The 12637-nt window shown below is 41.8% G+C and overlaps 1 protein-coding gene across 2 annotated transcripts in view; it reads left to right on the forward strand.

Annotated features, from left to right (window-relative positions):
• The window catches only part of GALNT17 (polypeptide N-acetylgalactosaminyltransferase 17), a 486325-nt gene that overhangs the window by 262190 nt on the left and 211498 nt on the right, over window positions 1-12637 (forward strand). Inside the window, exons 4-5 of one of the 2 annotated variants that reach the window (XM_006155012.2) lie at window positions 5179-5353; window positions 7053-7250. In XM_006155012.2, the coding sequence (XP_006155074.1) occupies window positions 5179-5353; window positions 7053-7250 (373 nt within the window). Of the gene's footprint in view, window positions 1-5178; window positions 5354-7052; window positions 7251-7700; window positions 7902-12637 lie in introns of those variants that run through there. The other variant, XM_006155011.1, reaches the window with a different exon arrangement.

The following is a 12637-nucleotide window of genomic DNA, read 5'->3' on the forward strand; positions in this document are numbered from 1 at the left end:
CACACACACCCAGCATGAGTTTAAGCTACTGGGTCTGGGACTTGAACCATGGTCGACCACATGGGAGTCCAGCGACATAGCCATTATGCTAAATGCTGGTCCCTAAGATCCCTTCTCAGTTAGTCCATCCCCTTACCCCCACATCTGGTGATTCTAATGTACACAATGTGGAGTTAAACATAGGTGGGTTGCATTTCAGCTGTTACTAGCAATGTGACCTTGAGGTAGGTTAGCCTCCCTAATATTGTGTCTTAATTTGCAAAATGGAATTAATCCAGTTAATTAATGGAATTAATCTAGCAACCTCCTAGTGTTGCTGTAAGGATTAAATTAGATCATAGAAATAAAGCACTTTACCACCTGCTTGTTGAATAAGAGAGAACATTCCATTTCAATCACTGGTAGCATTAACTCTACCATGAAGGTAGCTTTTTTTTTTTTTTAAGTTTATTCATTTCTGTCATGAGAAAGAGAGAGACAGGCACCTTGACAAGATTTTGTCATGCTTCCAGCCTGCCTGGATTGTGCATGCATGTGTATGCACACACTTGCTGTGATTCAGGTTCACCCAGATTCTGGACCTGAGAGTTCCATGTGTCTCCAGCCTTGCAGATAAGCTCCATCCTGCCTTCACTACTGTAGCTGGTTCCAAGGTAGCATTACTACTATTGGGTAAAGACTTCTTTTGCAACCTAAGACCAGTGTAAGCTCTGGTCTCCACATTGCATCTGGTGCATGACTATGTTTCTAGACCACCCCAGACACATACTTTGAGAACCAGTCTGTGTGCAAACTAGAAAACCCACAGAGACAGGTTGATAAATAGGACCCAGGGGGCAATATGAAGGCAGAAATATAAAGAGTTTTTAAAACGTTTGTGGAAAATGGAATTAAAGTATAGGTTTATTTTGGAACTAGATAAAATTAGTGGTGAAACATGTAATATTATAACAGATAAATCAGAAATATAAAAGATCATAAGAAAATACTATGAGTGACTACATGCCGACAAACAAGAAAACTTAGATTAGTTGGACAAATTTCTAGACACATACTATTGTAGAGTGCCACTGAATGAATGACCACCAAAGCCAGATTAAGGTTAAAGGGAGTCTTTATTAGTTGGCCAGTGACTATAACATGAGGTTCTGGGGGCTAAGAGTCAGAACTACAGTCCTGACTGAAGATTGAGCAGTCTTTTTATAGGGGGTCAGTTACTAAGGGTGCAGAAAGTCCAAAATGTCAGGAAAGGGAGTGGGGTTTCCATGCAAGCAGGTTAATTATTTCTGAGGGCACTCTCTAGACCTTTGTTTAATGGTCTCCATGGCTCTGGGTGGGGGTCTGGTGATTGTTAGTTTCATTGCCAAGAAACATCTAAACAAAAGGGTTTTGGGCTACTTAGCAAAGACAGTAACAGGTGCCAAATGGCATCCCAAATGTGGTTTTTTGTATGGCTAGCACAAGCTATTTTCTCATGGGAAGAGCAAGCAGGTTTACAGAAGTAGATAGCCATGTTAGGGTAAGGGAACAAAAATAGATGAACAGTTGCTCATGTGCAAGATCTAATGTGTGTCCTTCCACAATACAATTTACCTAGATTGAACCAGGAAGAAATAGAAAGCCTGAAAAGACAGTAACAAGCCAAAAGTTTGAATCAGTATTAAATAGTCTCCCAACAAGGGAAAGCTCAAGTCCCGATGACTTCACTTCTGAATTCTACAAAATTTTTAGAGTTAACCCTAATTCTCTCAAACTATTTATGATGATCCAAAAGGAAGGAACCCTTCCAAATCTATTCTATGAAGCCTCTATCATCTTGATACCAAAAGCAGACAAGGACATAATAATAAAAAAAAAATGATAGACTGATATCCTTGAAAACTACAGGCCAAAAATTCTCAGCAAGATACTAGTAAATTGAATCCAATAGCACATTAAAAAGAGTATACAGCATGACCAGATAGGCTTTATCTGAAAGAAGCAAAGATGGTTCAACATATGCAAAACAATAAATGTAACACATTACATTAACAGAAATACAAAAACCATATAATCATATCAAATGCAGAAAAGCATTTGATAAAATGCAATATCTCTTCATGATCAAGACTCTCAGCAAAATATATAGAGAAGGGACATTTCTCAACACAATAAAAGCCATATTTTACAAACCCATTGTCATCATCATACTGAATGGGGAAAAAAATTTCAACTTCCAGAAAGGGTTGTCCACTTTCTCCTCTCCTTTTCAACTTAGTACTGAAAGTTCTTACCAATGCAGTCAGACAAGAGAGCAAAATAAAAGACATTTGAACAGGAAAATAAGTAGTGAAATTTTTCCTATTTATAGATGACATTATTATATGCATAGAAAATCTGAAAAAGTTCACACGTGCACACAAAAAGAAAAATAAAACTCATAGAAATGATAAATAAATACAGTGAAGTGGCAGAATACAAAATCAATATACAGAAATTTTTAGTGTTTTTATACCTCAACAGTGAACAGACTGAGGCAGAATTGAAGAAAGCAATCCCATTTACAAGAATCACACACACACACATAAATACTTAGTTACAAACCTAACCAAAAAGAACAAAAAAAAAACCCAAACAAACAACAACAACAACAACAAAAAACTCTCCACAAGAAAAACCATGAAATATTGAAAAAAAATTAAAGATGATATGAAAAGATGGAAGGATATTCCTTGTTCTTGGATAGGAAGAAACAATATAACTCAAATGTCAATTCTGCACAAATTGATTTACAAGTTCAATGCAATTCCAATCAAATAACCAGTGGCATTCTTTACAGAAATAGAAAATAAAAACATGAAAGTTGTCTAGTATCATTAAAGGCCCCATATCACAAAGACAATACTATGCAGAAACAATAAAGCAGGAGTTATCTCATTGCCTGACCTCAAAACACATTACAAAGTTGTGATCATTGAAACACCATGGTACTGGAACAAAAGCAGACACATAGACCAATGAACAGAACAGAGAACCTAGGAAAAAAACCCAAACAATACATCCAACTAATCTTTGACAAAGAGCACAAGACAATGCAGTGGAGAAAAGAAAGTATTTTCAGCAAAGGTGCTGGAAGAACCAGAAGAAAAATGAATCTGGATTCTTATCTCTCACCATTAACAAAAGTCAACTCAAAATGGATTAAAGATCAAAATGTAAAGCCTCAAACTATAAAACTACTGGGAGGAAAACACAGGGGAAACACTTGAAGACCTTGGAGTAGGCAAAGATTTTTAAAAATAAGACCCCTGAAGCCCAGGCTATAATCCCCAAAATAGATGAATGGGATTATATCAAGCTAAAAAGATTCTGCACAGCAAAGGAAACAATGAAGAGACAATCCTCAGAATGGAAAAAATACTTGCCAGCTATGCTTCACATAAGGTGTTTAATAACCAGAATATACAGGTGACTCAAGCTGCTCATCTTCAAAAAATGAATGAACAAACAAAATTATGCTTCATATAAGGTGTTAATAATCAAAATATATAGGTGACTCAAGCTGCTTATCTGCAAAAACTGAATGAACAAACCAAATTAATTATCCAATTAAAAACAATCAAATAAGCCGAATAAACAACTTTCTGTGGAAGACAGATGAATGACCAAAATGCATATGGACAACTGCTCAACAATTCTTATAATAGCGTCAGCAGGTGGCGTGAAGGTTAAGGTGGCTGGATTCCCACATGGCAACAATTCTTATAATAGAAAAGCAAATCAAAACTACAATGATATACCACTTAACCCCAGTCAAAATGGCTATGATTTAAAAAAAAAAAAAAAGAAAGAAAGAGAAGAAGGAAGGAAGAAAGACAAGTGCTGTGAGTCTGTGGTGAAAAGGGAACAAACTGTTGCTGGAAATTAGCACAATCACTGTGGAAAACAATATAGAGGTTACTTAAAAACCTACAAACATAATGCTCATATGATCTGGTATTTAGCCAGAGGATAGAAAAACAGTCAGAAAGACACTTGCACATCCACATTTGCTAAAACATTATTCAAAATTGCTAAGATATGAAATCAAGCTAAGTGCTCAAGAACTGAAGATTGGGTTGAAAAAATGTGGCATGTATACTCTGTGGAATACTACTCAGCAATGAGTAACACTGAGACCTTGTCATCTGATACAAAGTAGATGAATATAGATTTGATGCAAAGTAAAGTAAACCAGACTATGAAAGACAAAACACTACATCCCCACTCAATATATGCTGAATGTCTGTACTCTGTGGCAGAAAATGAAAGATCTAAACATAGTAGTAGGGAGAACAAGTGTAGATAACAGAGGCTATATGAGAGGCAAGTGGATAGTAGAGGGTAGGCAGGAGGGGCTCAAAGAAGAAAGTCTTAATAGACATAAGAATGTAAAGTTCTCTTTGAAAATGATGTACCTGGTAATACCCATCCTTGATTTTATTGTCACATACTGCATACATACTTTGAAAAACCATATTGTGTGGTAGAAATGTACAATGACTGTAAGTAAGAAATCATAAAATTAAAAAAAATTAAATGTATAGGCTTTTTTTCCATAATATTTTCATGAACTTTTTTTTTTTGAGAGGTTTTTGCTGTAGGGTGCATGCGCTCGCCAGACAGACAGAGACAGAGAGATAGAAAGCGAGAAATCACCCCCCAGGGGGGATGGCCACGCCGCAATCCCTTCTCCTCTGTTCTCCTCTCAGGATCTTGGGCACATACGCACATGCGCCCGGCGTGAGTTTTAAGCCACCAGGTCTGGGACTCGAACCGCGGTCGACTACATGGGAGTCCAGCGACATAGCCATTATGCTAACTGCTGGTCCCCCCATAATATTCTCATGAACTTTTTGAAGACCCTTGTACTGGCCAAGAGAGTTGGAAGGGCCACAAAGAAATGAAATCTCAAAGGCGTCTGCCAACCTGCAACAATTGGGATATAAAAGTCAAGCCTGGTTTCTGTCCAGCTGTAGGCAGTCTATCAGAGATGTCTTGTGACTCTCGGACTGCCTTGGTCTCTTTTCTACTAGAATTTCTAATGTGCAAACCTCATTGCAATCCCCACATTTCCTGAAGGTCTCTAGTCATCCCAGTAGTTGGATGCAAATTGGAAATGGCATGTTTATGGACTTTCTCACATCTTGTTATTTGTAGAGGAGCTGAAGGCCCCCCTGGAGGAGTACGTCCACAAACGCTACCCCGGGCTTGTGAAGGTGGTGCGCAATCAAAAGAGGGAGGGCCTGATCCGAGCTCGCATCGAGGGCTGGAAGGCGGCCACTGGCCAGGTCACTGGCTTCTTTGATGCCCACGTGGAGTTTACTGCTGGCTGGTAGGTCTTGAACTGAAACCTGGGGGCTCTCGGGACCTTCAGTGTGGTCAGGAGGGGCTAGAATCTAGGTGGGGCATTTTGTCTGTTTCCATCTGGGTTAGAAATGTGGCTCTGTTACTAGCTTAGCTGTGTAGCCTGGGGCAAGCTACTTCACCTTGAATAAGGTGGAGATGAAAGGAAGAAAAAGCCTTTCCGGACCAGCCAGTAGTGTGGTGGTTAAGGCAGCTGGATCCCACATGGCCACTTACATGGTTCAAATCCTGGACTCAGCAGCTTGAAAAACATGCCAGAAGTGTGTGCATGCCCAAAAGGAGGGAGCAGAAGGGATTCCAACATGGCTATCCCTTATGGGGGTTACATGCTCATTTTCCGATACTCTCTCTCTCTCTCTCTTTCTCTCTCTCTCTTTTGTGAGTGAATGTGTGCTCTGGCAGAAAAAGAAGAAAATAAAAAGAAAAGGAAAAGAAAAGAAGTCTTCATGAGAGAGATGGCATTAATATAAGTCTCCTAGGTGGTAAGGCTTTGGCAAAGGGCATTCCCAGAGGAAAATGGCATGTGTAAGGACTTGGAGGGGGCAGAGCTCTGAAGCACATCTAGAAGCCATTCAAAGTCAGTCCTATTTGGCTTCAGCCTATATGCTGTGTGCAAAAGTATTGGAGGCAGTAAATGGCCCAGGGTATATTTTATTGCTCATTTTAAATAGAAAGATGAGATGAGCCAACAGGTAATTCAATAGCTGCAAATGAAAAGAGATGGGTTGTAGGCCAGGCACTCTCATTATTCTTCCAAATAATGCAGAGGAATGGGATTTTCACTCGACTCTTTTGCAAAGCCGGCACTCTGTTCTAAGCTGGAAAATTAATGCTCTGGCTTATGAGAGCCATCTTTTCCTTTTCAAATGTGGGAAATGATCTCTTCCTATGTCTGCCTCCCAGACACACGGAGATGGAGGTGTGTTACCATCTGCTTCCACCTGAGCTAGCCGGGCTGTACCTTGAACCCAGGGCCAGTTTTCTGACTCATGCTTGCTGCAGCCCTAAGGGGAGAGGAGAGCTGAGAGGCAAGATTCTGCCTGCCTTTGCATTTAATTAGTTCCTGGCTTTCCATTGCTAACCAATTCAATTAGATCCCTTTTAAGAAATCAATTAAATAATCAAGTAAAACAGCTGAAATAGTCACACGCACAAAGAAGCAAGTGAAATGCTTATTAAAACCAGGCCAGCCAGGGCAGAAGTGACCTATTTTGGGATAGGGAATTGAGTACCAGCAGAAAAAAACAGGAGGTGGCAGTTAGTGCTCTGGAGAGAAACTTACGACAATGTGCGAGACTATAGTGTGATGCAGGTCATACAAAGCCATGGGCCTCTCCATGTGAGAAAGGCTTGGCACTTTCCTGGGGGAAGGGACCCCGTGTTCTGAATTTTCATCCCAGGCTTCTCCTGCCAGAGCAGCCATCACTGTATGAATTCAACACAGGCAAGGGTGTGAGTTGCATGGAGCATGTCACTGGTGAAAGGCACACTCCAACCTGAGTAGGTCAGTGAACTGCAGGGAATCTCAGTTTCCACATGAGTTCTAGCCTGTCTAAAGCCCACCCTTTTAGCCAAGTTGCTTCTGTTCATTCCCATGGGCTTGAGATCTGTGGCAGTTGAGGTGTGTCTCAGGGGAGAGGTTTTATTTCTACTTCTCTGTGTTTCAGGGCTGAGCCAGTTCTGTCACGCATCCAGGAGAACCGGAAGCGAGTGATCCTCCCCTCCATTGACAACATCAAGCAGGACAACTTTGAGGTGCAGCGGTACGAGAACTCAGCCCACGGGTACAGCTGGGAGCTGTGGTGCATGTACATCAGCCCCCCGAAAGACTGGTGGGACGCCGGAGACCCCTCTCTCCCCATCAGGTCTGTACAAGAGAGCCCTGTTGGCCAGTGAGTTTCCAAGCCCAAGGGTAAAAAGGTGCCACTGAGGAAGGCTGGGTGAGATTGTGATGGGCTGGAGCTACAGAATAGTAATAGTTCCCTAGAAATAGCAGGATCTGTTGCTAGTAACTGAATACCACAGACTGGGTGATTTATAAAGCATCCCAGGCTTCTCCTGCCAGAGCAGCCATCACTGTATGAATTCAACACAGGCAAGGGTGTGAGTTGCATGGAGCATGTCACTGGTGAAAGGCACACTCCAACCTGAGTAGGTCAGTGAACTGCAGGGAATCTCAGTTTCCACATGAGTTCTAGCCTGTCTAAAGCCCACCCTTTTAGCCAAGTTGCTTCTGTTCATTCCCATGGGCTTGAGATCTGTGGCAGTTGAGGTGTGTCTCAGGGGAGAGGTTTTATTTCTACTTCTCTGTGTTTCAGGGCTGAGCCAGTTCTGTCACGCATCCAGGAGAACCGGAAGCGAGTGATCCTCCCCTCCATTGACAACATCAAGCAGGACAACTTTGAGGTGCAGCGGTACGAGAACTCAGCCCACGGGTACAGCTGGGAGCTGTGGTGCATGTACATCAGCCCCCCGAAAGACTGGTGGGACGCCGGAGACCCCTCTCTCCCCATCAGGTCTGTACAAGAGAGCCCTGTTGGCCAGTGAGTTTCCAAGCCCAAGGGTAAAAAGGTGCCACTGAGGAAGGCTGGGTGAGATTGTGATGGGCTGGAGCTACAGAATAGTAATAGTTCCCTAGAAATAGCAGGATCTGTTGCTAGTAACTGAATACCACAGACTGGGTGATTTATAAAGAATAGAGATTTATTTAGCTCACAGTTTTGGATGTCTGTTGTTGAGGAGCTACATCCAGTAAGGGTCTTTTCCTGTTGAAAGGGGCTTTCTCTAGCAGCATAGAACATCACATGATGAAAGAGACCAAAAGCAAGTGTGTCCATGTACATGTATCTATACTCTAGTCTCTCTCACCCTCTCCACATAAATCCTCCAATATTCAAAGGAGAGGCATTCAAACCATTGCAAAATATATCATTTCCTTTGTGTTCAAAGCCTTGTATTTTTGCAGTGTTTTCCATTCTTTTTCACCATTTAGGATCACATGAAAAGGACAATAGTTGTGTGGCATCCTGGATAACTGGAGGGTCTTTGGGAAACTCCACATGGCTCTTGCCCCAGGTTCAACCTAGCTGTGCCTCAAGATAAGGAAATCAATATCTCATGGCATTCCACCTGAGTTGCTGAGATATCCAGGATGCTGAATAGAGTAATTGGTTTTCATACAGTATTAGTTTCTGATTGCTGCTGTAACATATTACCTGAATGGTAGTGACTTAAAATAGCACACACTGAGTCTCTTACCGTTCTAGAGGTCAGATGTCTGAAATAAGCCTTATGGAATTATGATTAAAGTGTGAGAAGGGCTGGCTCCTTCTGCATCTCGAGGGGAGAATCCATTTCCCTGTTTTCTCCAACTTCAAGAGGCCACCTCCTTCCTTGGTTCCTGGCAGTACCACATATTCCCCTCTCTCCTGCTACTGTCATCACATGGTCTTCTTCCTCCTTTGCATTCTTGCTTAGCAGTCTGGAGGATGTATGAAAGACTCCAGTTTCCAGTCCCCACCAACCTGAACACACTGGGTATAGTTGCACATTCCTGGAGTTCTGGCTAATTGGGAGGCTGGGGCAGGATAGCGACATAGCAAGAATTTGTCAAAATACCTTGTCTGGGGACCAACATATGGTACAATGGTTACGTTTTTGGATTCCCACATAGTTGACCACAGTTTGAGTCCTGGACCCGGCGGCTTAAAACACACCAGGCATGTATGTATGTGTGTCCAAAATCCAGAGGGTAGAATGGAAAAGAAGGGATTTTTGTGTGGCCATCCCTCGGAAGGGTGATTTCTCACTTTCTGTCTCTCTCTGTCTTTCTGGCATGTGCATGCACTTGATAATAAAAATCTCTCTTTAAAAAACAAACAAACAAATAAAAACCATAAAATCTCTGTCTTTCTCCCCTTTTCTCTCCCTCTCTCATTAAAATAAAAAAAAAAAAGTGAGTGGGAGGTTGTCTCAAGTCAGAAGAGGTAGGAAGGCCTACTTACCTTAGCCCAGTATTAGGGGAGTGCTTGCTGACCTTGGGGTTAAGAGGATACTATGAAAAAAAATCATGACATAGGAGTAAGGACATCTCACAGGTAAACATGATGTTTTTGTTCAGTTTATAGATTTGCTATAAAGAAAAGTAAGAGTTTGAGAAGTTCTTTTTCTGGTCAAGCTGAAAGCTGAAATATTACATTAGAACCAGGTCAGCCATGGACATATTTGTACAACCAGGAAGGCAATCTTTAGGTCTTATATCTCCTCAGCCAGTACCATTCCGGTTTCCACCCTAAACATTCACACAATGCTGTGGAGCCATACTCTTGGCTGTCTGCAAGTAATAAAGTAGACTCATCACTAGGGTATTGTCTGAGTCTGTCTTTTGTGTTGGTAGCAGACATAATTGAGACTGTGTAGTTTATAAAGAAACAGGAGTTTATTAACTCACAATTCTGGAGGCTAGAAAGTCTGAAGACATGCTCTAGGCATCGGGTTGACTTATGATATGACAGACACAAGCCCAGAGGATGGCAGGTATGTGTAGAGAGAAAACTTATCACGGCCCTCTTTGATAACAACCAGCTTTCATGAGAACTAACCTCTTCACATGACACCCAGAATTCACTAGGTTTCACAAGACAGAATTAATCTATCCATGAGATTGATGCCACCATAATGCAATCACCATGATCCAATCATCACCCACTAGGCATCACCACCACTCAACATCAAATTCCAAAGCATGAGATCTTGAGGGACAAACCATCATTTGAACCATAACAGATATTATCTGAGAACCAAAACATCACCTTCAGAGACATTTAAAATTTAAGGATTAGTATTTGAAGATCCATTGGTCTTCAGATCTTAAAGAGATGAGATTCAAATGGTGGCTTAAAAGACTAGGAGTTTTCTAATTTTGCCAAATGTTTCCTGCCAATTGTCTTCCTGACATAAGGGAGGCTAGTCTCCAGCCATGACAGATAAGGGAATGAGGTATGACCACAAGAGTTTGGGACAGAGAGAAAGAAGAAATTACAGTTGGTTCTCTGGAATGTCCAGCCCAGCAAACATCTGTAATGACTGTCTCTAAGAATGTAAGACACTAAATGAAAAGTTAGCTTGTATTTTATAAGTTAAGTTATTTTGTAAGTTATTAATAGAGATGATCAATCTGCACTTCAAAAAGACTCAAGAAAATAGTCAAGATTTTTCTTTTTTTTTCTTCTTTTTTTTTTTTTTTTAGAGGTTTTTGCTACAGGGCACATGCGCTCGCCAGAAAGACAGAGACAGACAGAAAGCGAGAAATCACCCCCCAGGTGGGATGGCCACACCGCAATCCCCTCTCCTCCATTCTCCTCTCGGGATCTTGGGTATGTGCGCACACACGCCCGGTGTGAGTTTAAGCCACCAGGTCCGGGACTCGAACCACAGTCGACTACATGGGAGTCCAGCGACATAGCCATTATGCTAACTATTGGTCCCAGATTTTGAGTCATTAATGTTACATGCATCTCTGATGTATAAAGTAGAATCAAGTATTAATGATCTCCTTTTAATATATCTTAGCTTATGAAGTGCTTAATTTGTTAATAATTGATGGGGATATTTAATTGTAGGGGAGAGTTTTTATGGTCCTTCTGCTATTATTAAACAGGTACAATATGGTTTCTTAAACATTAAGATGTGATCGATTCTCCTTATCCCTGAGATGTTAACATATTAGTAGCTATGATTTCACTTCAGTAAAGGATGGGATCTGGAGACCATTTTGTAATCAAAATAGCATTAGATTAGACAGGTCTTGGACTAGCAGGTGGTGGAGTAATTGAGGCACTGGACTTCCCACGTGGCCAACCATAGTTCATATCCTGGACCTGGTGTCTTGCTTTCTCACACATTTTCTCTCACTGTTAAGCACATGTAAAAAAGTAACAATAATAAATAAAATAAAATAAACTATTTCAAAAACAGACTAGACAAGTCTTTAGATACTGAAACTTCCCAGTAGGCAACACAATATAGGAGATCATTCATGAAGGGAATTTATGTCCTTTCTGTTTTAGTTTCATCCTACTTATATTTTTATTCCCCCCCTCCTGCCTGGCAAACTGCTATTTTTCCAAAATGTTGTGTCTGTTCTCTGCTCCTCTTTGTCTACATTAGAGTTTCAGAGGTAGAGTGGGCAGATAACCATTAGAGAGGGCAGAGGCCAGTGTAAGAGGGGTGCAGTTGAAGGACACATGGCCCTTCATAGTTGAAGAAGGCACCTGCCACCAGTCCCACATGATGGCACCAGGGTTGGAGGTGTGATGGGGGACATAGGACCACTGTGGTCATATCTCCCAACTTCCAAGAGAAACTATAAATCTAGATTCTTTTTTAAAATCTTCTAACTTCTCAATGTCAGCCATGAATTTCTCTTTTTTAGAACCACAAAAAACTAACATGTTTCTAGTCTGGGTTTACCACCTGGGCCCTGGAATTTGATGTTGACTTTACACTTGTACCTTGGAGACCTCTGCCATTCTCAGAAGAGCATAGTCCATGTTTCTCAGACATGGAGCTATGGGCTCTGCGATGTGTGGTGTTATTGTGGGTTGGGAGATTTGGGGAAATATAACTTGAAACCAAAGAAGGAACAGGGCCAGACTTCCTGAATGGAGTTAAGCCTGTTGAGATTCCTCTTCTGCTCCTATTGTGGGTCTAAATTTCTGCTCTGTTGAAGTTCTGTGTAAGAGCTTGTGATGCACTGACCCAACTCTTGCCTCTGTGCAGAGAAAGTTCCCAAATCTATGTTTGCTGCTGGCTGAGCTTTGCAGTGAGAGAGGCGCTATAGTCCTCACTCTCTCCCTCATTCATCTTTTCCCTGGTGGGTGCTGTGTCTGAATCTACCAGGGTCCAAACAGGGGGAAGAAAGAGAGAAAAAGAGACAGAAGGGTCCTTGTTTGATTGTGTGGCTTATGATGACTTTACATTCTCTGGGCCAGTGATGGTTAATTCTCTCCTGGGAACCAGCAGTTAGCGTAATGGCTATGTCGCTGGACTCCCACGTAGTCGATCGCGGTTCGCGCCCCGGACCCGGTGGCTTAAAACTCACGCCGGGCACATGTCCGTGTGTGCCCAAGATCCTGAGAGGAGAATGGAGGAGAAGGGATTGTGGCATGACCATCCCCTCTGGGGGGTGATTTCTCACTTTCTGTCTCTATGTCTCTCTCTGTCTGTCGAGCACACGCGCCCTATAGCAAAA

The sequence above is a fragment of the Tupaia chinensis genome, unplaced genomic scaffold (genome assembly GCF_000334495.1).
Source record: "Tupaia chinensis unplaced genomic scaffold, TupChi_1.0 Scaffold000429_1, whole genome shotgun sequence".
Taxonomy (NCBI): domain Eukaryota; kingdom Metazoa; phylum Chordata; class Mammalia; order Scandentia; family Tupaiidae; genus Tupaia; species Tupaia belangeri.